Genomic DNA, 24,322 nt, shown 5'->3' with positions numbered 1-24,322 from the left:
CTTCCTGTCCAGTCGCCCACCAACTGCGAGGTGGGGGTTTTTTTTCTGTCGGCAGACGAGACAAAGATGGCCAGCACGCTCCTCCGCCTCCTCGTCGTGCCTGGCCACGGCTGTCAGCAGCAGAGCTGGGCTCGCTCATCCTCAGTCAGGCTCTGCATCAGTAGGTGCTCTCTGAAGGCTGCATGTTGATCGGACTGAAGCAGCTTCCAGAAACACGTACCTCGTAAGTACCTCTGCTCACCGCCAGACTGCCTGTCATGGGTTCTGGGTTCAGCTGGTTAAGTATTAGCATGTATTACAGTAAACTGGGTGATTCTTAGACTGGGGTTTTTTGTTTTTTTTGGATGTGCCGTCATTCGCTATACATACAGTGTCCATGTGAACAATGTTTCTTTTCTGCTGATCATGCTTCTCTACTACCCGTTCGGTTGGTTGTGTTCACATCCAGTCAACAGCCCATATTTACTGTGGATTTTATTTCCATTTTATCTGACTTCATTGTTACTGCGTTCATCTGTCAGTGTCCATTTTACCGCTTGGTCAGTGTTCGCCTCAGCAGTACTGTTACTGTGTTTTATGTGGTTACTGTACAATACGACTGTGTTGATAGTTTATTTATGCACTGGAGCACAACAGATCACTGCAGATAGAGAATTTCATCTGGTTCTCTCTGTGATGCGTGACAAATGTGTCTCAAACGATGAATTAGGAACTCCCTCTGCATTATGTCATCACTCGCCGCGAGATGCTGTTGCCTGGATACAGCTCTGCTCTCTCCTGTTCCATTTTTAGAACGCAGCTGTGAGTGCTTCAGGATACAGGGGCATGAGAAGGTTTGAGGAGGAGAGAAAAAAGGAAAGGGACGAAAATGAAAAAGAGAGGAGCAAACTGACCAACGATTAGAGCAAATGAAAACACAGACAGAGATGATGAAAAGACAGACATGATATGAGAAGCTCGATTTCATGCACCACCAGTCCTATTCTGTGTACACATACACCCACACACAAACACGCGCACACACACACACACACTAACACTCCCTTTCTTAGTCTACCAAACTCATCCCCCACACTCAGAGACAGGAGGGGTGCTGGGACAGTTAGGGTTTAGACTAAAGAGAGGCAGTGTTCAAGCAGCGGGGGGGCAAATGGAGGATGGGGTCAGATGGAAAACTGCCCTGCTCTGTCAAACTGAGGACAAGCACATCTTGTGGTGTTCCTGGAAGAGGGTATGTGATCCCTTACACTGCCTCGGCTCCAAACAAGAAGGATGCAGAGGAGAGAGAAAGAGAGAGCAAGAGGGAGAGAGGAGAGAGAGAAAGAGAGCGGCATGATTAAATTGTCTCTAGCATGATGTAACTGCAGCTGAGGAGTGGCTGCTCATCCAATCAGAGCTCTTCATGGTCTCTAGTGTAGCTAACAGGATGATAACCTGCCTCCCTAAAGTCACCCACAACACAATGAGTACTCACTCTCTCTCTCTGCTGCTCTCGTTTCATCTGGTGAACACACATTACATCTGCCACTGATCTCAATGAACAGACATTTATTGGTGACACACTCCCACAAAATGATTTCCTTCTAAACAGACAGTGATGTTGTCTGAAATAAGTGCTGGCCATGATGCTCTAAACCAGAGAGGTTATTTAACCAATATTATCTTGCTAGCCACCTTCTCATGTGGTCACCACAACCAGCAAAATACATGTATTGTGGTTAGCTTAATCACAATAACTTCTGAGGAGTGTCATTGTCAAACACAACCTATATTGTCTCCCATATATATTTATGTATTACCCACCCTAACTGCTCCCTGCACTACATAGACAAGGTCGGTGTCAAAATGTGCGTCTTGTTACCGAAAGCGTTGCTTGTATCGTCTGGTTCCGTTGCACGGTTTAGGCATAATTAAAGTTTTTGTGGCGAAAGGTTAAGTTAACGGTAGCTAACCAGCTAGCCACAGTCACAAACGTCACAAAGTCACAAACCTGAGCGCGATTACCAACAGTAGAACATCAGTTCAGTAGCTTGTTAGCTTCTGGGAGATAGCTAGCTAGCTACAACAAAAATACAGCTGTAGAAATGCGACAGGCACAGGTCAGGGTGATAACATCAAGTTACTTACCGGTCCGGGGGTCATTGTCTGAAGCTAGCCATGTACCGTCTGGTAGCCAGCTAACTATCAACCAGTTAGCTAATACTTTGTCAGCTTTGTTTTCCCTGTATTTGCACTGTTGAGCTAATATTGTGATGGGACTGATAAATTATTAAAGCAGTAAACCACGAGAGGGGCATCAAATGATCATAAATCCAGTAGAGCAATCGATGCCAATATCCAAACGATTGGAGTGGATAACACTAGGCGCAAGCCACGCGGTGGCTCTCCCTACTTATAGCGCGGATATCCTGTCACATGACCCCCGAGTCTACAAACAGTGATGTTGTTACTGAAGCGTAATGATCGTTCGATTGCGCTTCTGGCATACGTAAATGATAAGATCGTAAAAGGAAATTGCCTTCCTCAATCTTTTATTTACATTACATTTACATTTAGTCATTTAGCAGACACTTTTATCCAAAGCGACTTACAAGAGAGCTTTACAAAAGGTTCATAGGTCAATGATCATAAACAGCGAGATATCCCCAAAAACATTGCGGGTAGCCAAAACATGAAGCATACATGAAAAGCAAATAAGTGCCAATGGGTGGAGCCAGGATGGAGTCATTTCCGTTTTGATAGTCGGTGATTATTTCATTAGAACTTTTGTTGTCTAACCCTTCAATCATTCAGCAAAAATGAATTTACTGGCTAAAAGATGCAGTCTAACCCCCACATTGCGGGTTAGACTGCAGTTGTTTTATACATAAGTAGCCTGACATCATCAACATTCTGTAGTCTGACTGATCTCGTTGTTATCCCCAGTCAAAAGTATAAACACACAGGGACATCAGAAACATTCAACGGCCTATTAGATCCAGTTATCCTGGTAAAACATGTAATGTTTTGTCAATACACGGTCCAAGTAGCCTATTGTAAAAATGAGAGCCAAGTGTAAGTAGTTTGGAAATTCTAGGCTATAGGACACAAGCACACCTTACAATTTCCCCAGAAATTGTACCCTCTTTAGTTTTGTACTACTCCATGCAAATCCTACACAAATCTCAAACTGTCAAACTGCTTTGCATGTTCTCTAAAAATCCTTTATATGTGCTGCCTACTACTCCTATTCCTAACATTGTTAGTACTGACTGGACTATTCCTCTTATCGTCTGATTGCAGAGCTTTCTACTCAATTGCCTTTGAGGAACAATGAACACCAACAAGGACGAGGCCTCTTTCAGCAGGTTTTTCCAGTATGTGGAGGACAGTGGACTCAGGGCGTATGATGGCCTGGTCATCCAGAACGCGTCGGACATTGCCCGTGAAAGCGACCGTGTGAGAAATGAGACCAATTGGGCCTACCTTCAAGAGAAACATGAGAAGAAAAGGAGGCAGGAAGAAGCCATAAAGAGGTAGGACAAGAAATGTTCTCCAAGGTTCTTACATTACATTTATTCATTTAGCAGACGCTCTTATCCAGAGCGACTTACAGTAAGTACAGGGACATTCCCCCCGAGGCAAGTAAGGTGAAGTGCCTTACCCAAGGACACAACATAATTTGGCATGGCCGGGAATCGAACTGGCACTGAAACCTTCTGATTACTAGCCCAATTCCCTATTCGCTCAGCCAACTGACCCCTACGTCTTACCAATGTGTTATATTTGTGCAGTATTTCAATGTTTACACAGTGGTCAAAATTAAACTCATAAATGAAAAACACACAATGAAGGACTATTTAATCAGATTGGACCAGAGTTTCAGTATATGAAATAGGCTTGTTTCCTTGTGTTAGGGGCCACAACACATCTGAGAGCTGAATGTGACTTTGGAGAGATTTCCCCCCCCCCTTCTCTTTTTATGAGCCGCAGTAGGACAGGTCTAATATTGAAACAGAACAATCTTAATAAGAAGTCTCCGTGTTAGCTAGGACGGCATTATCGGCTATGGAACTCCCACGTCTGAGATGTTTGGATTGGGAAGAGATACGACAGGAAAATACAATGATGGACATGGTTTGCTTCTGTTTTATGTGTCCCCTTGTGATGTGTATGTCGATTGGTGATTGGTGTGAATATGCTGGAGCACATATGAATAACCGGGCCGGGATGGGAATAGCTCAGAGGTTGAGCATTTGTCCCATAGTCAAACCCATCTCCACACAAATTGCTCACCTCTCCACCGCTTTCCTCGTCACACTCAATCACATTTTTCCCTCTCACGTTGCGTAGGCTCTCTCTCCTACCCGTCTCTCTTCTCTCACGTCATTCTTTCTTAGTCCCTGTGAACACCGCTGTACGCTGACCCCCCTTCACATTCCACGCTGCTCACTGTCAACACTGCAGAACTGAAACGTGAAGCTGTCTTGACAGCAAGCACAACACATGCTGCGCCAGTGCTGCCCTCTGCTCCTCTCCTAACCTCCCCTCACTCTCTCCCCTTCCTCACCCTCTCCCCTTCCTCACTCTCTCCCCTTCCTCACTCTCTCCCCTTCCTCACCCTCTCCCCTTCCTCACTCTCTCCCCTTCCTCACCCTCTCCCCTTCCTCACCCTCTCCCCTTCCTCACCCTCTCCCCTTCTTCACTCTCTCCCTTTCCTCACCCTCTCCCCTTCCTCACTCTCTCCCTTTCCTCACTCTCTCCCCTTCCTCACTCTCTCCCCTTCCTCACTCTCTCCCCTTCCTCACCCTCTCCCCTTCCTCACTCTCTCCCCTTCCTCACTCTCTCCCCTTCCTCACCCTCTCCCCTTCCTCACCCTCTCCCCTTCCTCACTCTCTCCCCTTCCTCACTCTCTCCCCTTCCTCACCCTCTCTCTTTTTCTGCTCTCCTCTCTGGCACAGAAGTGGCCCTTCAGTCTCTAATGGGATAAATGAGATTCACTCTCCAGGATGATGCAGGCTTGGTCATGGACACCCAGTGACACCCAGTACAGGCCTAATGGTTTAGTTCAGACAAGGAGCACAACACTCTCAAAACGCATTATAATACATCATACTAAAAAAATAAAAAATAAAAGATCCAACAGCATTTCTTAGGCCTCTGTTACCTAGAAAAGGATCAGAAGTTAATGTAGGTTTCTGATCAAGCCACTTCCATTGCAATTCTGAAAACACTCCTCAATTGGGTTGACAAATTGGGAATATGATGAGAGATAGAGAAAAGGAAAGCCTGCAAAGTCAAGTTATCTCATATCCGAAAATACATTTGCGGCTCAGGATCAACTGGACCTCACTTTTCAAGCTGAAAATATTTTTGGTAATTGAGTTTACTGTGACTTTTCCATTTAGCACAGACACTTTTTAGATGTGAAGGTTATGCCAAAGATAAGAAATTGTGTTTTTTGGACAAATGTTCATCATAGTTTTACAGTCTGAGTATGAAGAACATTTTAATATTATTATTAATTGAATGTATGGTTTTGCTAAATGACTTATTTTGTCATTTTGTCTCATGGGCCAGTATCACTGTGTAATCTGTCGGGCAGAACTGTAATTGGCCAAAGAGCCATAATGGACTAATCTGTGTATACATTTTGACGTTTGACTTGGACAGGATGGAGGAAGAAGCCTGTTAGTGACCACAAACCGGAGTTTTGTCTGTGATTTTGGTGTGTTCGTGTGCATCAGTATGTATGTCAGGCTGGTATTGTGACAGGGCTGGACCAATGCTATTTCTGGAACATTATCCCTGGATACCAGCCTCGTCGTCTGCTACTAGCACACTGCTTCAGCCCACTGACTCTCTCTCTCTCTCTCTCTCTCTCTCTCTCTCTCTCTCTCTCTCTCTCTCTCTCTCTCTCTCTCTCTCTCTGTCTGTCTGTCTCTGTTTCTCTGTCTGTCTGTCTGTCTCTCTCTCTCTCTATCAAGCAAACAGTGGCTGCTTCACCTGACACATACACCTCTACCTAGAAAGATGCATAGATGTCTAAAAACATACTAGAGAATTCATTTCAAGCCCCTTGCAATCCGCGAGTAGGTGCTGACTCCAGGAACAAGCACCACTGCCAGGTTATCACCAACATACATATTAACATGAACAGTTAATACATCATTTCAAAGCCATTGTTCATACGGTCTTAAAACATTAAGTTAAGTGGGGTTGGGTTGGGTGGGGTTGGGCAGGGTGTGGTTGGGTTGGGCTGGGTGGGGTTGGGCTGGGTGGGGTTGGGTGGGGCGGGGTGGATTGGGGCTGTGTGGGGTGGGGCTGGGTGGGATTGGGTGGGGCAGGGTGGGGTGGGTTGGGTTGGGTGGGGTGGGGTTGGGTGGGTTGGGTTGGGTTGGGTTGGGTTGGGTTGGGTTGGGTGGGTGTGGGTGTGGGTGGGGTTGGGTGGGTTGAGTGGGGCTGGGTGGGGCTGGGTGGGGTGGGGTGGGGTGGGGTGGGGTGGGGTTGGGTGTGGTGGGGTGGGGTGGGTGGGTGGGTGGGGTTGGGTGGGTGTGGGTGGGGTTGGGTGGGTGGGTGTGGGTTGGGTTGGGTGGAGTTGGGTGGGGTTGGGAGACACAAGCAGTAAGAGGAAGCTGTTGCCAGTTACTGAGCTGATAATCAGCCTGGGGCGGATTAAGCACTTCCATTCAGAGTGCCCATGCAGACAAGCCAATAGGATGCAGATATTTAGGTCACATGGATTTTACTGCTAGCATTTACTGTAGTGCTTTGCTATGTGGCTGTTGGTTTTCTGTCTGTATCCCTGAGCATTGTTACTACTGGCTTTGTCAGTCCTCAGTCATAGGATTAAGAGACTTAGGTAGCATGTTGTGCACGTTTGATGTTTGTTCGGTTCTGTGATCTCAGCTGAATGTCCTGAATAACCTGAACAAGAGAACATCCTGTTGAGTTTATTTCCGTTGTGTCGTCGTTTTTGAACATGCAGGCATTTGCGTATGCATGTTCGTGCACATTTCTCTCCCGGTTCTGTGTTTCAGGCAGCTACGTGACCTTGATGTGTGCCTGCTTATGTTTGTTTTTTTATTTCGTCCCCGGCACCCTCGTTCCCTCCCTACCCCTTTCACGCATCTCCCATGATGCTCTCTGCCAAGCTGCAGGCTTTGGCAAGGCAGTGTGACCCCTGACTCGGTGGCACTGTGTGTGTTGTGAACTTGGACAGCCCTGCTTGCTGCAGCCCAGTTGTCAGAACCAGGACTTGTTTGTCAGGATGAACCCAGCCGTGGGCAGGGTTAGGGTTAGGGTTCCATCATGTTGAGTTTAGTTTATGAACTGGGGCCTGACCCTATGAAACCCAGCTACCCCAGGTCACCCCCCACAGACAGACAGTCCAGAAGAACCGACCAATGAAATGATCAGGATGTTTGATTCCTTTAAGCTAGCGCTAAGATCCATAGAAGGCCAACAGGGAGAGGCGTGATTCCCCACAAGCATCAATCAATAGATGCACTCCATTTAACGCACCTTGGGTGCAGTACTGCTGCCGACTAATTGGTAATGAGGGTATTTCAGAGTCAAGATTAAATGTATTAATCGGGAGTCAAATGGCTGAGTGGTGAGGGAGTCGGGCTAGTAATCTGAACGTTGCCAGTTCGATTCCTAGCCGTGCCAAATGACGTTGTGTCCTTTGGAAAGGCACTTCACCCTACTTGCCTCGGGGGAATGTCCCTGTACTTACTGTAAGTCGCTCTGGATATGAGCGTCTGCTAGATGACTAAATGTAAATGTAAATGTATTATCCCACAGGGGAAAATTCAGTCGGTTAAATAGTACACATCCTGTTTCATTGCAGCATAACTGTGGCTTCTGAAGAGTGCACTTGGTGGTATGTTGCACATGACGTGTGTGTGTGGGTTCATAAATGTGTGTCCAAATGTACATGCGCGTGTGTAAACGTCAATGTTTTCTGATTGGATGTAGTAATCCTTGCGTGGTTTGTGGTTTCTGGCCACATGTCTCTGAATGGTTGTTAGGTATTAAGCCCAGGAGGGCAGTATGTCTGCAGCTGTACAGCTCAGATCATTAACAGATAACCATTCCACTCAGTCTATTAGCTGGGCTCCCCCAGGGCGGTCACCTCCCACTCCTGTAGCAACTGACCAATCACAGCCTGCGCTTACACAGACCACACCCTGGCAGAGGTAACCATGGAGAGGTTCTCATGAGGTTCACATTAAAGGTTGAGTACTTGTTTGTGTGTGTTTACTCTTTTGATTGAGGTTTCCTGATGATTTAGCATGCAGTGGATGACTGTTGGAACAACAGGCCAGATTTTGAGTTCTAATGGCTCTAATTAGGATTCTAATTACCTTAAGAGCAGGACAGGGCTATGAGTGTATGTACTGTATGAAGGCAATGTGTGTGTGTGTGTGTGTGTGTGTGTGTGTGTGCGTGCGTGCGAGAGAGAGAGAGAGAGAGAGAGAGAGAGAGAGAGAGAGAGAGAGAGAGAGAGAGAGAGAGATAGAGGTGTATTTGTAATTAGATGAATAGTGATTTTGGTTGCAGGCAGTTTGATATTATTAGGTTTTTTTTTGGTCCCCTAGCCCAACCTTTGATTATCAATCAGACAGCCTCTTGTTCCTAGTGGAGGTTTTAACTACATATCAACTGGAGAAAATCCCAATCATGTGGTTCAAACCAAACGTAATGATTGGATGGTATTCGGACCGAATGCAATGATGCGGCCTACTTGTCTGTCTGTCTCTCTGTCTGTCTGTCTGTCTGTCTGTCTGTCTGTCTGTCTCTCTGGCTACCTCCTGGCAGTACTCAGACAGAGGTGGAGTGGCTTTCAAGGGAGGGGTTGGCATATTTTGGTTAGAATGGAGTCAGGTGGCTGAGCGGTGAGGGAAGCGGGCTAGTAATCCGAGGGTTGCCAGTTCGATTCCCGGTCATGCCAACTGACGTTGTGTCCTTGGGCAAGGCACTTCACCCTACTTGCCTCGGGGGAATGTCCCTGTACTTACTGTAAGTCGCTCTGGATAAGAGCGTCTGCTAAATGACTAAATGTTAATGTAGAATCCTTTCAAACGTACCTACCCTGCCTAAGAAACTGTCTGTGGTTGTCTGTGGTTGTGCTATGTTTCCGATCCTCCTCACCGTGTGTGTGTGTGTCCTGGCAGGATCGGTGAAGATGTGGCAAGAGCGACAGAGGGAGGCTATGCGGGGAAGCACTTCCGAATGGGCTTCATGACCATGCCAGCCCCCCAGGACCGGATGCCCTCTTCATGCGGCCAAGGGTTCACCGTGCGCTCTCAGTCCCTCCACTCTGTAGGGGCTGGAGACGATGACGGGAGCCCCACCTCCCGCAAGCAGCCCCCGCCCAAACCCAGGAGAGACCCCAACACCAAGCTCAGCATCTCCTCCGAGACGGTCAACAGCGGGTCCATCCCCAATAAACTGGACCAAATCGATGGTGAGTGTTCAGGAGTGTGAGGGACAGCGATGATCACACTGTTCGGGTCTGATCTGGGGGTCTGATCTGGGGGTCTGATCTGGTGGTCTGATCTGGTGGTCTGATCTGGGGGTCTGATCTGGTGGTCTGATCTGGGGGTCTGATCTGGTGGTCTGATCTGGTGGTCTGATCTGGTGGTCTGAGCTGTGGGTCTGATCTGGTGGTCTGAGCTGTGGTCTGATCTGGTGGTCTGATCTGGTGGTCTGATCTGATCTGGTGGTCATACAGAGAACACAATGAGATGTACTGTGTGTGTCTGTGGGATTTTCATCTCCACCTTCAATAATGAATGCTTGCATCACAGCATCGGCTAGTGTAACGTCAGTGAAAGTCCTATGTATACATATAGATATTTTACACATATACACATTTACACAGACGTACAGATCCCGTGGGCTCTCCACCACAGTGAGGGATGGGAAGTGTAAAAGCATAACTCTGCACTCCCTAGAGTTTGGTACGACAATATACCCCAAAGCTTTCAGCGTGCTTCCTGACTAGAGTGCAGCACATGCATTACATATAAAGCCTTTCATGTGCTCCGTCGCTTGAGCTCCAGACAGATGACATCATAATGTGTGACTGTGACTCCCAGGTTCCAAGTCCCGCCCCTTCAGCGAGGAGTACAAGAGGATCCCTCCTCCCAAGCCCAAGAGGAACCCCAACACTCAGCTCAGCACCTCGTTCGACGAGTCCTACATCAGGAACCACGGCAACAAGATGTCCTCCAAGAGGGAGAAGTCTTTCTCCCAGAACCAAAGCCCAGCCCAGGACACGGACGAGGACGAGCCCGTGTACATCCAGATGGTGGGAAACATCCTGCGGGACCTGAAGAGTCAAGAGGACGATGACCAGGGTGAGTCTGTGTACGAGGAGATGAAGTACCCCATGTTTGATGACTTGGTCCAGGACTCCAGGTGGGAGCAGGGGGGCAGTGTCACCCCCTCCATCCTGGACATGGAGCCCGGACAGTCCTACACACCCCGCGGCTCGTTCTGTGACATCCCCGCTCCCTTCCCCAACCTGCTGACTCACCGTCCCCCTCTGCTGGTCTTCCCCCCAGCCCCAGTCCAATGCTCCCCCAACTCTGACGAGTCTCCCCTTACCCCTCTGGATGTCACCAAACTGCTCATGCAGGACAACATTGTCTTGAAGCCTGGGGCCTCGCCTGCCGCTACAGAGGCTGCTCCCTCCTCCTCACACCACCGGAAGGCAGAGAGGGAGAGGGAGAGAGAGAGGGAGAGGGACAGAGAGAGGGAGAGAGAGAGGGATAGAGAGAGGGATCTCACATCCACACACACCATCACCACCTCGGGACGCTCCTCAGCCCCGCCCCTGCCCTCCAACCTGTACAAGTCTTCTGCGTTGGTCCACGGCTACCCACGCAGTCACTCGGCCTGCCCGTCCCCTGTCAGCATGGGCCGCTCTCTCACCCCCCTCAGCCTCAAGCACCCGCCCCCGTACGAGGCTGTGATGACCGGCAGCATGCCCCGCAGCGCCTCCTCCGTGGCCCATGCTGCCAAGGCGTCCTCGGGCCAGGAGGGAGGGGGCAAGCTCACTGGCTCCTCCTCGGCTCATGGCTCCGTGCAGAACGTGTCCTGGACGCGGACACCCACCAGCCCTCTGGATGAACTCACCAACCTGCTCAGCAGCGGCAGGAACATGCTGAAGAAGCCTCCGGCAGGGAGGAAGGCCAAGGACTCTGCAGACTGTGAGTACTGAGTTCATTACATTGACCGTTCATAACATATACATTATGCATCAGTAATAAAAAATAAAAAAATTAATCTAAAGTGCCATACACAGTTCACATAGGAATTACAGCAGAAGATCAAGGATCAGAAGTGCATACATGTGTAGCATAGCATTTTGTTGTTCAGGGGTAAGGAACGGTGTGTCCTATTGACCAGTCTCAGAGCAAAGTAACCACATCTCAGATGTGCTTATAATGTGCAATGTGATGTGCAAATAAATAATGCATGGAGAAAATACAGCAGAATAACAAGGATCAGAAGTATGTAGTTCCAACAGTATTGATTGGTCACGGTCAAGAAACAGTCTGTATTTACTAGCCACATCACAAAGTGACCACATCTAAGCTACCAGGTACAGTAAACAAAAATAATACCATAGTGCAACAATATTATACATTTTTGTACGTGAGATTGTCACGTGTTTTGAATGGTTGAATAAAATAAATGAGTGGATTCAAATAATGCATTTTAATTGTGTGTATGACATAGAACATTATAAAGTGAACCAGCAGTCTGCACACAGCCTGTTCCAGCAAAGGGAAGGGAGGTCGATTTCAGAAGAGATTAGATAGTGACCCAGACTTTTTCCGAACCTCCTCCGCTTTACCATAAGCTGTCACGGCAGTACCGCGTCACTGATTTATGTTGGAAGTTTACATCCACACGTGGTCTGAATTGTCGGATGCAGGTTGACAGAATTAGTCACTGTGACAACGCGAAAGAAGCTGACAAAAAGACCAAACCATTACAATACAGTTTGAATTGTGCACTTCTGATCCTTGATTATACTTAGGCTACTAAAAGCACCATTTGCATTTCGCTTTGGATAAAAGCATCTGCTAAATGACTAAAATGTGAAAATAAAATATTAAAACTTAGCAAAACGCATTCGATTTAGTCCCTTTGCGTTTAGACGGTTACTTTTGGTAGAAAAGGGAGAAAAGATAAAATGCTCTTTATTGTATGAACGTATACTTTTACCATGGACTACAAGAAATGTCTCTTCATGTTTTACTTATCCCATTCACAAACTTTGCTAGCTGCTAGGATGCCAGCTATTGAACTTTAGTATTTTGATGTAATTGTAGGCCTATTAGATGGTAGGCGTAAGTCAGACATCGGCCCTGTTCATTTCTGGTATGCGTCTTGGTGATTGATCACATGCGGACAACTCAGTCCAGGTACAGGTGTAAATGTGAATGCACTCACTAAGATCCGATCGCTAAGACCACATTCTGAGGTGGTAAGGGCCGCATATGGCCACATTATTTTAGCACTGTGTACGTGATTGTGTCCTGGGGATGCTCGGTAGCTTTCCTAGGTCAGTAGGTTTATTAATCTACCGTAGCGGCGTAGTATTCTCGTTTAGCATTGTGACAGTGTGTAAGCTTAATGTTGTAGCTGCGCCTGCGTCTGACACTGCGTGCTTCCTTTGACATACTGAGGAGCAGTGTGACTACACCAGAATAGGAAGCGGAGAACACACGTCTATGTTCACACAAGCACGGAGATAACATGGTAGTTGCAAGGCAAGTTTCCCTGCATATTCTTTCCTTCCGTTTGCTTGTGGCTAGTAAAATTGATGTTAATTCAGCAGGATAGCAGTGCCGACATGGGGACCTGTCTGACATGTCCACCTAGCTAGCACAAGGCCTACCCTGACCAGGAACCCAATGTCCTCACAGCCCCTGGTCCGTCAACTTGCCTGTCAACTGCTTCATGCTCAAGAAGGTTATTACAGATCATACACTTGCAAGCAAAAATAATTGAAAAGCTTTCATCTGCTAGCAAAGCAATTTCCTTAATGCCTCGAGTGCATGGAGTGTGATGAATGCGAAGGCTAATGGGTAGCCTACGAGAGCAGCACACAGATCGGTGCAGCGGTCGACAGGAATGGAGTGATGAGGAGGACGAGGGGAAAATATACTTTATGAGCATTGAAAGGAAGGATGAGGTAAATAAGTGATGTATAATTCTGGACCACAACCAATGAATGCGGACCTGTTAGACTAGGTTCAATATAGGAAGATCCCTGAGATTGTTGTTGATTGCAGTATTTCTAGTCTTGACACGGCATGGAGGATTTTAAATACTATCTACGCCTGCATTTCTTCTCTTTAGATTGTTTTTGAAAATAACGGGGCATCCTTTTAACTGAATCCACCAGAGGCATGTTCTGGTCTCCACCCTCTTCAAACACTGATGTGATCAGTCATACAGTGACACCTTGTGGCCAAACTGCCCTAATCAAAATGCCACAATCAGAGTACGGTATGTCATGCTGAAGGTGGCTTAATTTTATAAAAATGCTTGATATTCATACCAAGACTCAGTGGATTGTCACAGCAACTACCTCTTTCAATAGGATCCCACTATTGCACTTCAACAGTGGGCAAACTGCTGTCTTTTGTTGATATTCGCGGTAGAAATTTCTTAGGTTTGGGAGGTATGCAGCACACGCCATGACACAGTAACAACCGCATGCGTTGGCAGGCCCGTCAGGGGAGGCTCGCTCCAGGAGCCACAGCTCAGAGCCCCTCAGCAGGCATGAGAGCAAAGAGCGGGGGGCCCAGCACGGAGGAACCAGGGACGACCACCACGAGTGGGACGGGCCGTCCGGACAATCATCCGCCAAGACCGCCACACCCAGTCGCATCGGGCGCTCCTCAGTCAGTCCCACCATGATGCTGGGGGGCGGGGCTTCCGGTAATACTCATATCATACGTTGGTGGCGTTCGATCCAAGGTCCTCAGGGTCCACTGTGCTGTGTGTTTTTAGATGTTTCCCTGCTCCAGCACACCTGATTCTCATGAACGGGTTTGTTATCAAGCTCTGTGGAAGCCTGGTAACGAACATTCATTTGAATCAGGTGTTCTGGAGCAGGGAAACATCTACAACATACAGGTGTTCTGGAGCAGGGAAACATCTACAACATACAGGTGTTCTGGAGCAGGGAAACATCTACAACATACAGGTGTTCTGGAGCAGGGAAACATCTACAACATACAGGTGTTCTGGAGCAGGGAAACATCTACAACATACAGGTGTTCTGGAGCAGGGAAACATCTACAACATACAGGTGTTCTGGAGCAGGGAAACATCTACAACATACAGGTGTTCTGGAGCAGGGAAACATCTACAACATACAGGTGTGCTGGAGCAGGGAAACATCTACAACATACAGGACAGTGGACCCTGAGGACCCTGAAGACCGAGATCGAACACCCCTGCCATACATGCTATATGATAATCACCCAAACCCATTATTATGCCAGCGGCAAGGTTCAAACCATACGTACTAAAGGGAGGGACATCTACGAAGGCGATTGGTAGGTAGAACATGTGCCCGTCTGTCCCCAGCAGAGCCCAAGGTGGTGTGTAAGCTGGGCCGCTCAGCCTCTACGTCGGGAGTGCCCTCTCCTGGAGGAACGCCTCAACGCCAGCCTTCTGAGCCCTACGCCGGCCTCTGCCAGGTACTGCCACACACCGCTGAATGAGAGAGCAAGAGAGCGAGCGTGTGGAACCCCGTCTGTCCGTATTTATGTCTGTCCACCCCACCACCCCCACCCACCACACCACCCCCCCACCCTCACCAGTATTCCGTCCTTCCTTGTCACCTTCTACTGGTGTATTTGTTTTGTCTTGTGTGCATCGTGACGGATGCATTCTGCTTGGTGTGTGTTTTGTGTATGTATGTTCTCAAGTTGCTGCTTCACAATACAGACATCGAACCTCTCTTAGGACACCCAGGGGAGCCTCAAGTTTCAATAAAACTTGCTTTAAAACTGGTGCAATACTCTGGGACAGTAACTGCTCGTTTCCATGAATTAATTACTGAGTTTCAACTGACTGGATTAGGTAGCCTAGGACTCTGTATGGTACAGGATGCGTTTAAAACTGAATGTGAATCTGCACAGTCACCTCATAGCAATACAGGGGGAGCAGCTGTTATACACGTCGCTGTCTGAAGGCTGTGGACGGCTGTCTATTTCATTAGATAAGAAAAATTGGAAGTTTGTTTTGTCTAATATTATTTGTGTGAGCCATGCTAGCAATTTCAAAATAACTACCAATTTAATTTGAATCGAATAATTTAATAATATCTCCCTACACGCTGAGTTAAGTATTCCGTTTATCTTCTGAATTTTATTAAGAAAACATCAAATGAAGCCACAGACATTTCCTAGCATGACTAGCCGTTCTCTATAGCTTTCTGGGCCCCTGTTAGCTCTGCTTGCTCCTGTTAGTTCTGCTTGGCCCATCTACCTACCGTTGGAATTTCAGGAGCTAGCTATGGCAGTGCACTAAAGCGCTTATACCATATAGTGAAATCTATACCATAATGCAAATTAATACAGGTATACTGTCCCCCCCCTAGACCCATCCCTTCTTGTCATTCCGTAAGTGTTTTCACTTTCAGCTGAGCCCTTACCTAGACCTTCACTGTGCCAGTGTCTTTACGACAACTAACGAAGCCATCAGTCTTTACAGAAACTAACCCTTTAATATACACTGACATGAAATAACTCTTTAATCTACATCGACATGAACTAATCCTTTAGTCTACCTAGACATGAACTTGTAACTGTTTTGTACTGTCCTTTCTAAAAAATAAAAATAAAACGTTTGATGTATGAACACAGCATATGAGGAATGTTTAAGAAGCCCTTTGTGTATGAGGTGTTTAGTTATCTAACATATCACATGTTGTATATATGTCTACAACTGGGGAGTCAGGATGTGGTCAGTAACCAATCGCATTTCGCAGAAAAAGTCAATTCATCCTGACTCCCTAGTTATTCCACTGGTCTCGCAGCCTCTAATTACACACAAAAAAACAGGATCTTAATGTCAATTCGTAAAACAGATCAGATAAAAAAAATCGAGTCAATAAAATCTTGTCAAAACTGTATGTTCTTCCTTCACGTTTGTCTCCTTTTTGTGTCTGTGTCTATGTAAAACACTGCAACCCTGTGACTATGTCATCTGAATGACCGTGTGCATGTGTGTACATGTCTCTGAGTAAGATGGGGCGCATGTCACAATAAGAAAACAGCCTGCTTGAAGGTCTTGCTGAACTGAATGTGCTGTCTGCTTAATTCATGGTGTTCGTAGTGTACGCCTTTTATAGTACTCACATGATGTCTGGCATTACCATATCTATTTCTCCTTAACACACTGTCCAAGGCAACACAGCCTCTGCTCACTGCTAGGCAAAACACTGTTACGAACAAGCTCCAAAATAACGCACAGTATTTTACACACTCCTTGAAAAACTAAAAACATTAATTTCCCAGGCACCAACAAAACATACTTTTCTCCTTAGATGTAGTGAAAGATAGTCATAGACACACCCATTCTTACTGTGTGTACGCTACGGTGAACCTGTGACAATACCAATGTGGGCCCACCTCCTCCCCTCTCTCCCACCTCCTCCCCTCTCTCCCACCTCATCCCCTCTCTCCCACCTCCTCCCCTCTCTCCCACCTCATCCCCTCTCCCCCACCTCCTCCCCTCTCTCCCACCTCCTCCCCTCTCTCCCACCTCCTCCCCTCTCTCCCACCTCATCCCCTCTCCCCCACCTCCTCCCCTCTCTCCCACCTCCTCCCCTCTCCCCCACCTCCTCCCCTATCTCCCACCTCCTCCCCTCTCTCCCACCTCCTCCCCTCTCTCCCACCTCCTCCCCTCTCCCCCACCTCCTCCCCTCTCTCCCACCTCCTCCCCTCTCTCCCACCTCCTCCCCTCTCCCCAACCTCCTCCCCTCTCTCCCACCTCCTCCCCTCTCCCCCACCTCCTCCCCTCTCTCCCACCTCCTCCCCTCTCTCCCAGATCCCACCCATGCCTTGGGCATATGGAGACAGCACCATGATGGACATGATAGAGAAGAAACGCAGTCTGTGCCGGGAGATCAAGGCTAGACAGAGGACCGACAGGAACTTGTGTAAGCAGGACAGCATGCCCATCTTGCCCAGCTGGAGGAAGAGCAATGGAGGCAAGAAGCACGGGCCCCCCCCCTACTCCACACAGACCACCGTGTTCTGGGACACGGCCATCTGACCCTGACCTGTCCTCAGACTCGCCCTGCCCATGCACACACACACACAAGTATAAACTCTACGCGCACACACACAGGTGTAAACTCTACGTGGCATAATAAAAAAACAGACATATACATAGTCTGTTTACTAAGGGCATTCAACTGGCGGCCAATCAGAGCAGAGGGATCCATCCCATTGTAGCAAATCGCGGACATCTCCCTGCTTTCTAATTACTATTTATATTTAATATTTTTCTAAAATAATTGTCTTAATATTGAATATGCTTGTTATGCTTAGATATTTTATAAAAGAAAAACTGAAAGAGGACTAAAGAGGACATTGTGGTCTACGGGTGAGCTGTGAAATGATTTCGCAAGCTTGTTTTGGCATCTACAGTAAGTTGCAATGACACTTATTTGTTTTGAAAAAGTTAGTATGTTGAGCTAATTCAGTGACTGCACCATTGTTTTTATATGCAAAATCTAAAAGATTAACTTTCTTATTGCAATGGGAAAAAAATATTTTAAATTGAATATATTTTGGCATCTTGGAATTGCAGTTGGTGTGGTATTGGAATGCTGTTGTGATCTGTTTGAATCCAGACTGTGGTTGTCTAAAAAATCATCCCTGTGTCTTAGATGGCATTCTACTGCATCACATATCAGACAAAGATATAGTATGTCCCGTTGTATACAGTCTGATACAAAACTGCCAGTGGTAGCATCCAGGATACTTTTCAGAAAATTCTGCCCCACAACCTTTTGTCACCTGTGGAAAAAGAAATACAATAGTGGGCAAACAAATTGGTCAAACCCATTTTAAGGTACACTGTGACAAGGTTGTTCCGAACAGATTGCATTTCAGCACACTGGTTATAACCACAAGTACTATCTAAGCACATTGACAGTATCTACAGGCAAGTAGGAAAAAGATGTTACCGTTTGAGATGCAGGGTGAGTCAGTGTGATTTGTGAAGGAAGTCTAACTAGTGACATCATTAGCAACATGGGTACAGAGTTCTCGCAGACTAGACTTAGGAGCAGACACACAAGACTAAGAAGGTAGACAGGAATCATCCAATGTTAAAGGATAGGAACCCTTCCCTGCCTACTGCCAGGCACATCTTATGGCATTATCCCACTGACACTCTGGCCACAGTGTCTCTGACCTTTCTGTTTCCACTACAAGGAAGTGGAGAAGTAATGACCTCTGACCTTTCTGTTTCCACTAGAAGGAAGTGGAGAAGTGTTGACCTCTGACCTTTGCCTTTATAACCTTGTTTGGCCAATGAAAGTGTAATTCATGTTTGGCACTTCCTGTGGCTCAGGGGGGGGGGGGTTCCAGAAAGCAGGTTATGCGACATAACCAGGTAAGTTAACTCTCCAGCTGACACACAATATTGTAGCAACTTACTTGCTATGTTGCTACAACTCTGGGTGTCAGCTGGGGAATTAACTTACCTGGTTATGTTGCATAACCTGCTTTCTGGAACACCCCCCTGGTTTCTGGAACACCCCCCTGGTTTCTGGAACAACACCCTGGTTTCTGGAACACCCTCTTGGGGTTAGTTCCCACCATTTCAAGTGTTGAGATGTGTACATCCACATCGTTTTTGATCCAGGTGAGGAATCTGACAGTCATTGGTGATTGGTGGACAGTGTAATTTAACGTTTCACAATTATTTGTTGCCATTTAACTGATTGGCGAGATGTGTCATTTACGGTAATCAGCCATGGGATCAGATATGGACATGGATAGGGTAACTGCCTGGTGGGAGTTTGTGGGAATTGTGAGACCATAACGGTGATAGATATGCCTGCTAATAAGGATAGTATCTACTGAGCCGTAGGTGCCTGCTGTGTCCTCTTCTCTCCTCTTGTTCTTCATCCTTTGAGGCAGAATTATTGGTCCCATGTTTGATTTATCAATGACTTTATTATTATCAATTTATTATTGACTTATTGTCTCCTGTAACAATGCCCCCCTCCCCCCCCCCCCCCCCCATGACAAACCCACTCACATACACACTATCCTGAAACAGACCTTATGTACACACACCTGCACACATACACAAACAAGCATAGAGTGTGTGCTAAAGAGATCAATTGATGAATCGATTGATAAATGCATTGCCTTGGAGACCAGATTTCACTGTGACTAAGAAAGATGGTCACTTGTGAGCCGAAAGGGTACAAATAATCTGATGACATAATCAGACAAATGATGAGAGTTAGGATGGGATTACAGGTTACATCAACACATAGCTTGTGTTTGAAGGGGGAACAACATAGTATTATTTTTCACATTGATGGCATAAAAATACATTTAAAAAATGCGGCCAGATGAACACACAGAGTTTATCTTACTGTTGAGTTCTAGAAAGGCACAATACAGGTAGTTATGCACAAGGTTTGTTTCTTAAAAAATGTAATAAATGGAAAGGACACAGCATGTCTAACACCAAATGATACTATTTTGTGTCTGTAACATTCGGTGCATAACAGTTTGAAGTTTAACAAGTGACTACATTGTCGGTGATGTCCATTCCATTCAAACCATCTCTAAACAGTATGTTTATCAACTGTAATGTACAAAGGAAAGTTCTGTTATGATTGTCTAGCTTCCACTGGCCCGCTCCCAAGAAGGTAAATACTGAATCTAAGGATGTATATATATTCTATTTTGTGTAAACTTTCACACTGTGAAAGAGATGAAAATGAAAACACAGTGATGTCACAGTTTTGTCTTTCTTGCACTGAGAGTGTTTGAGTATTTATTTTTCTGAATATGTCAAAAGACAAAAAAAGATTATGATCATTGTAACAATGTATTCCTTTGAGGAATTAATTGACTATGGGAGAAATAAATGTTTTTGCATTTCAGTGTGGTGTGCTTGTTATGCCCTGGTAACGAGTCTAACCACTCACAGTACATGGAGAGTTTGAAGCTCATCTGGAACTTAAATCAACATACAGGTTGCCTTGCCAGTCTAAATGATAGCAGCTAGCGAGCACATATTCTGACGACAGCTATCAGGTCAAGATGGAGGGAAAAAAGTTTCAAAGAAAAAGTTTCAAAATATATTCAAGCCTTTTGAGAGAAAAAAAAATCAAAACTTTCTTTCAAAAAGATTTGTTTAACCTTTCAAAAAAAAAAATTCAACCTGACGACAGCTATCAAAAAAAAAAATTCAACCTGACGACAGCTATCAAAATATGTGACCTCTTGTTTCCAGGTCCAGACCTTAACCAGATGGGTGATCTTCTTCAGGTTATACATAGCAAGGACAGATAAGACAACTGAAATGGTTTAGTTGGTGTGTCAGACATTTTCAGACATGTAACAGGGAGGTCACATATTCTGACCACAGATATCAGGTCCTGATGGGAAAAATATATCGATGTATGTTTTAACCTTTTGAAAACTTTTCTAAACTTTATTCAATTTTTTTTTACCTTCTAAACTTTCAACAAAAAGTGTATTTTTGTTATATGTGCCTGTCCAGTGTTTGAGCCAGCCAGAAGACTAGTTCAAACAGGCTCTGGCTGTCAGGCTGGGCTGGTGATGAACAAAGATGCATTTCCCAGTGAAAATCTTGATTCTGGGCCCATGTATCCTGCCAAGGCTCCCTTTCTCCCTCATTTAGCAGGCTAAATAGTCCCAGTGAGATTCATTCCTGCCCTATGAGATCACCACAGAAATACCACAAATCTCACAAATGTAAACAGCAAAACACCTAAATTATCAAAAGCTTTGTCTGACACGTGGTGTTAGTTGTAGGAGAGACGTCCCATTTAACTGACATGTCACGGCTGGCTGCAAGGAGGACCCAAAAGCGGAGTGCGGAACGGAAAGTTTATTAAAGGACAACTGAAATCTCACAAGCAAGGCTCTGGAAACAAAACAGAAAGCAAGCCGTAGAAGGTAACTCAAAGAGGGGTGATCCAAAAAACGTAGACGAGAAAGGCAGGGTCCAAGATCGGGAAGGCAGTCCAATATGTCCAGGGAAGGGTAGGGAAGCGGCTCAACGTGGCTGGAACAAAAGAATGTATCGCAGGATATGGAACTGGTCTTTACACATCGCAAAAGTCTTCGGCAAAGAAGGAGGGAAAAAAGAGGGTATTAAAGAGGGGTGTAATCAGCGCACAACAGGGAACAGGTGGTGAGAAGGAAAAATCTGCTGACAGAAAGATGCACTTCAGCTGAGCGCTGCCATGAAACACAGTGACCACTAGGTCACCCCTCAAACCCTGACAGGACAATGGCATGACAGGACGAAAAACATGTGTAGGGATGTGTAGCGTCATGGGGTAGGAAGAAACGGGTAAATTCACAATCAACTACCAACCACCTTTTGTCATCTTCAATCCTGGCCTTCCCAGCACTGCACATGTTCTGTTAGACAAAGCAGACTGACCCCCAAGGCCTTCTCCCCTGTGTGTCCCCTCTTCCTACGTTCGTCAATAGGCTGGAGGCAGGCAGGCATCCTTTGATGTGTCTGGCCTGTTAAGACTCACTTGTTCCTGGCTCCAAGGGGGAACAACAACCCCCGAAGGGCTCTTCAGGCATTTTCACACCAACCCCCTCTTCTGACCAACAACATCTCACCTCACCTGCCCTCTCCCTCACACTCACATGTCGTCAGGGTCAACCCAACACAGTCACCTACACGCCAACTAATGGCAGCTATCTATGTCTATTTGTTTCAACCATTTCCTTTCCTTTAAATCTCTCTCTCACTTTCACACACACAAACACACATAAGCAAATAGACATGTGAGCTTTTGTTTTTCCCATGTGCAGAGACAAATGGGGCTAGGGTTAGGGTTCAAAGCCAGGCCTGGATCCTGATGTTGCATACAAGTTTTTATTTCTCTCTGTGTCTCTCGTGCAATCGAGTAGTGTGACCATTGAAAACCTTGCTTTTCGGTGATTTAGCTGGCTAAAGCAATGTTTATATGAGAGGTGGTTGTCACATGCTTGAGTCAAAGAACTTAAGTTTTAAAAGGCTCATGGAATGTGAATGGTTGGAGCCAACCAAAAAGCTCATTAATGCAATCAAGTTTTACACCAGACTAAGCTATGAATGTTCCAGTGATCATTTGAGGGGGCAGATGGCTGAGCGGTTAGGGAATCGACTATTAATCAGAAGGTTGCCGGTTCGATTGCCAAATGACGTTGTGTCCTTCGGGCAAGGCACTTCACCCTACTTGCCTCGGGGGAATGTCCCTGTACTTACTGTAAGTCGCTCTGGATAAGAGTGTCTGCTAAATGACTAAATTTAAATTTGAATGCAGCTTAACTCCCCCTTGAGGTAAAAACATGAAGCGGACCCCCGAGCACATGTTATGTTACGGTGCTTTGCGTTACATCGTGTCACGTTGCGTCACGGTAAATGATCGGCAGCTTAAAAGAGAAACGTGTAATATGTAAGAAGTGTGTGTGAGTGACGTGTGTGACACGCATGAAAGTGAATGGTAAGTGTTTTATTTTTGGTGTGTGTAAGAGGGTGTGATGCGTGTGAGGGTGGGGGGTGCGTATGCGCCTGTGTGTGGCATGTGTGACAGTGGAAGTGGCGAGGGAAGGTTAGCAAAGGGTTAAGAAGCTTGGCTGTGTTGTCGGTATGGGGGTAGCCCTGGAAACGGGAATGGAATGTTGAGACCTGTTGTTCCTGGTAGGGTGTGTGGGGAGAGCAGAGGCTTATGGGAGATCTGTAGTGTGTAGGGGGCCAGGATGAGGGCCAGGAGAGTCGCATGCCTGGCGGTCGTCGTGGTAACAGTCTCACCACCCAGAAGGGCCAGTGTCCAAAGAAACTGACCGTGAATGTGACACAAACAATGCCGGCCGTCGACTCCAGCAAAAACACAAGCAAAGACACAACAAAACACAGAAATAGGAAGAAAGCCTGTTGTCTACTGAAAATTAACTTGACTGGCAAAACTTGTTTGAAACTGGATACTGACGTTTGATTGGGAACACAAGCAATCACCTCTCCCCCCCACATTATGGTGATAACCTACATTAAATATTTTCACTTCACTATAGAAAAACAACTCTTTCCACACTAACACTCAAATTCCACCCCCCTTTTTCACTGTTTCTGTCCTTTCCTTTGTCTCAATCCACCGTCTCAGAGAGGCTCTTAATCAGCCTTCCAGACTCACAGCCCAGCAGAGCCAAGTTTATAGCTGGACCCAGGCTAGCAGGCTAGTACGGTTTGACCTAGCCAGGCTAGCATGCTGGTACTGTATGACCTAGCCAGGCTAGCAGGCTGTATGACCTAACCAGGCTTGCAGCCTGTATGACCTAGCCAGGCTAGCAGCCTGTATGACCTAGCCAGGCTAGCAGGCTGTATGATCTAGCCAGGCTAGCAGCCTGCTATTGGTTTTGGCAGCTATTGGTTTTTATCCCAGAGCTAGCAGGGTGAAGGGGTTCATCAAGGCCAGAGAGGGTAAGCACTCTCTCTTTGGACTTCACATTAAGGTGTCTGGGGTAGAGTGCAACTGTGAGCTTTCTGATCAGGGTACCGCCGTCATTCCATACTGCCACGACATTGTCCAGGTCACTCTATGTGAAGGAGGACGAGGAAAACCATTCCCTCTCTACCTCTTTCTGCTCCCCCCCTTCCTCCCTCTCTCAATCTTTCTCTCCCTCTTTCTGTGTCTCTCTCTAATTCTACACAATTCTACTTAGGTTATTGACCTCTGTTGAAGTCTTTGATGTATTTTTGTTTGATCAATAATTACACCCGTACAAAGCTACTTGAGTGTTTGTGTTGACATTGCTCCAGTCATTCTCAAATTCTGTTTCCGCCCACTGACACACGGTGCAGTTGTGTGGAGGCTTGGCCGGGTGCTGTGCAGATGCCAGGCTAAACTTAGACTGAGTGCAGTTGTCGTACTCCATTAAAGGCCAGTATATTATCGTGTGTGTACAATGAAACTAGAATATATTGAGGCAGTATAAAAAACAAAAGTCAATTTAGTTGATTTAGCAATAAAGGGGTGCATAGACATTGTGATAGTTGGAGGAAAGGTAGA

General features: G+C 46.4%; 1 protein-coding gene across 1 annotated transcript; it reads left to right on the top strand.

Annotated features, from left to right (window-relative positions):
• Positions 1–3,312: 3,312 nt before the first annotated feature.
• nyap2a (neuronal tyrosine-phosphorylated phosphoinositide-3-kinase adaptor 2a) lies at positions 3,313–17,301 on the top strand. The gene is made up of 6 exons (XM_067246921.1): positions 3,313–3,515; positions 9,159–9,451; positions 10,086–11,201; positions 13,738–13,950; positions 14,605–14,717; positions 17,074–17,301. The coding sequence occupies exons 1-6, from the start codon at positions 3,313–3,315 to the stop codon at positions 17,299–17,301; spliced, it is 2,166 nt and encodes a 721-aa protein (XP_067103022.1).
• The last annotated feature ends 7,021 nt before the right edge of the window (positions 17,302–24,322 follow it).

This window comes from Osmerus mordax, chromosome 11 (assembly GCF_038355195.1).
Source record: "Osmerus mordax isolate fOsmMor3 chromosome 11, fOsmMor3.pri, whole genome shotgun sequence".
Classification (NCBI taxonomy): Eukaryota; Metazoa; Chordata; class Actinopteri; order Osmeriformes; family Osmeridae; genus Osmerus; species Osmerus mordax.
This window is presented reverse-complemented; position numbering and strand designations above follow the sequence as displayed.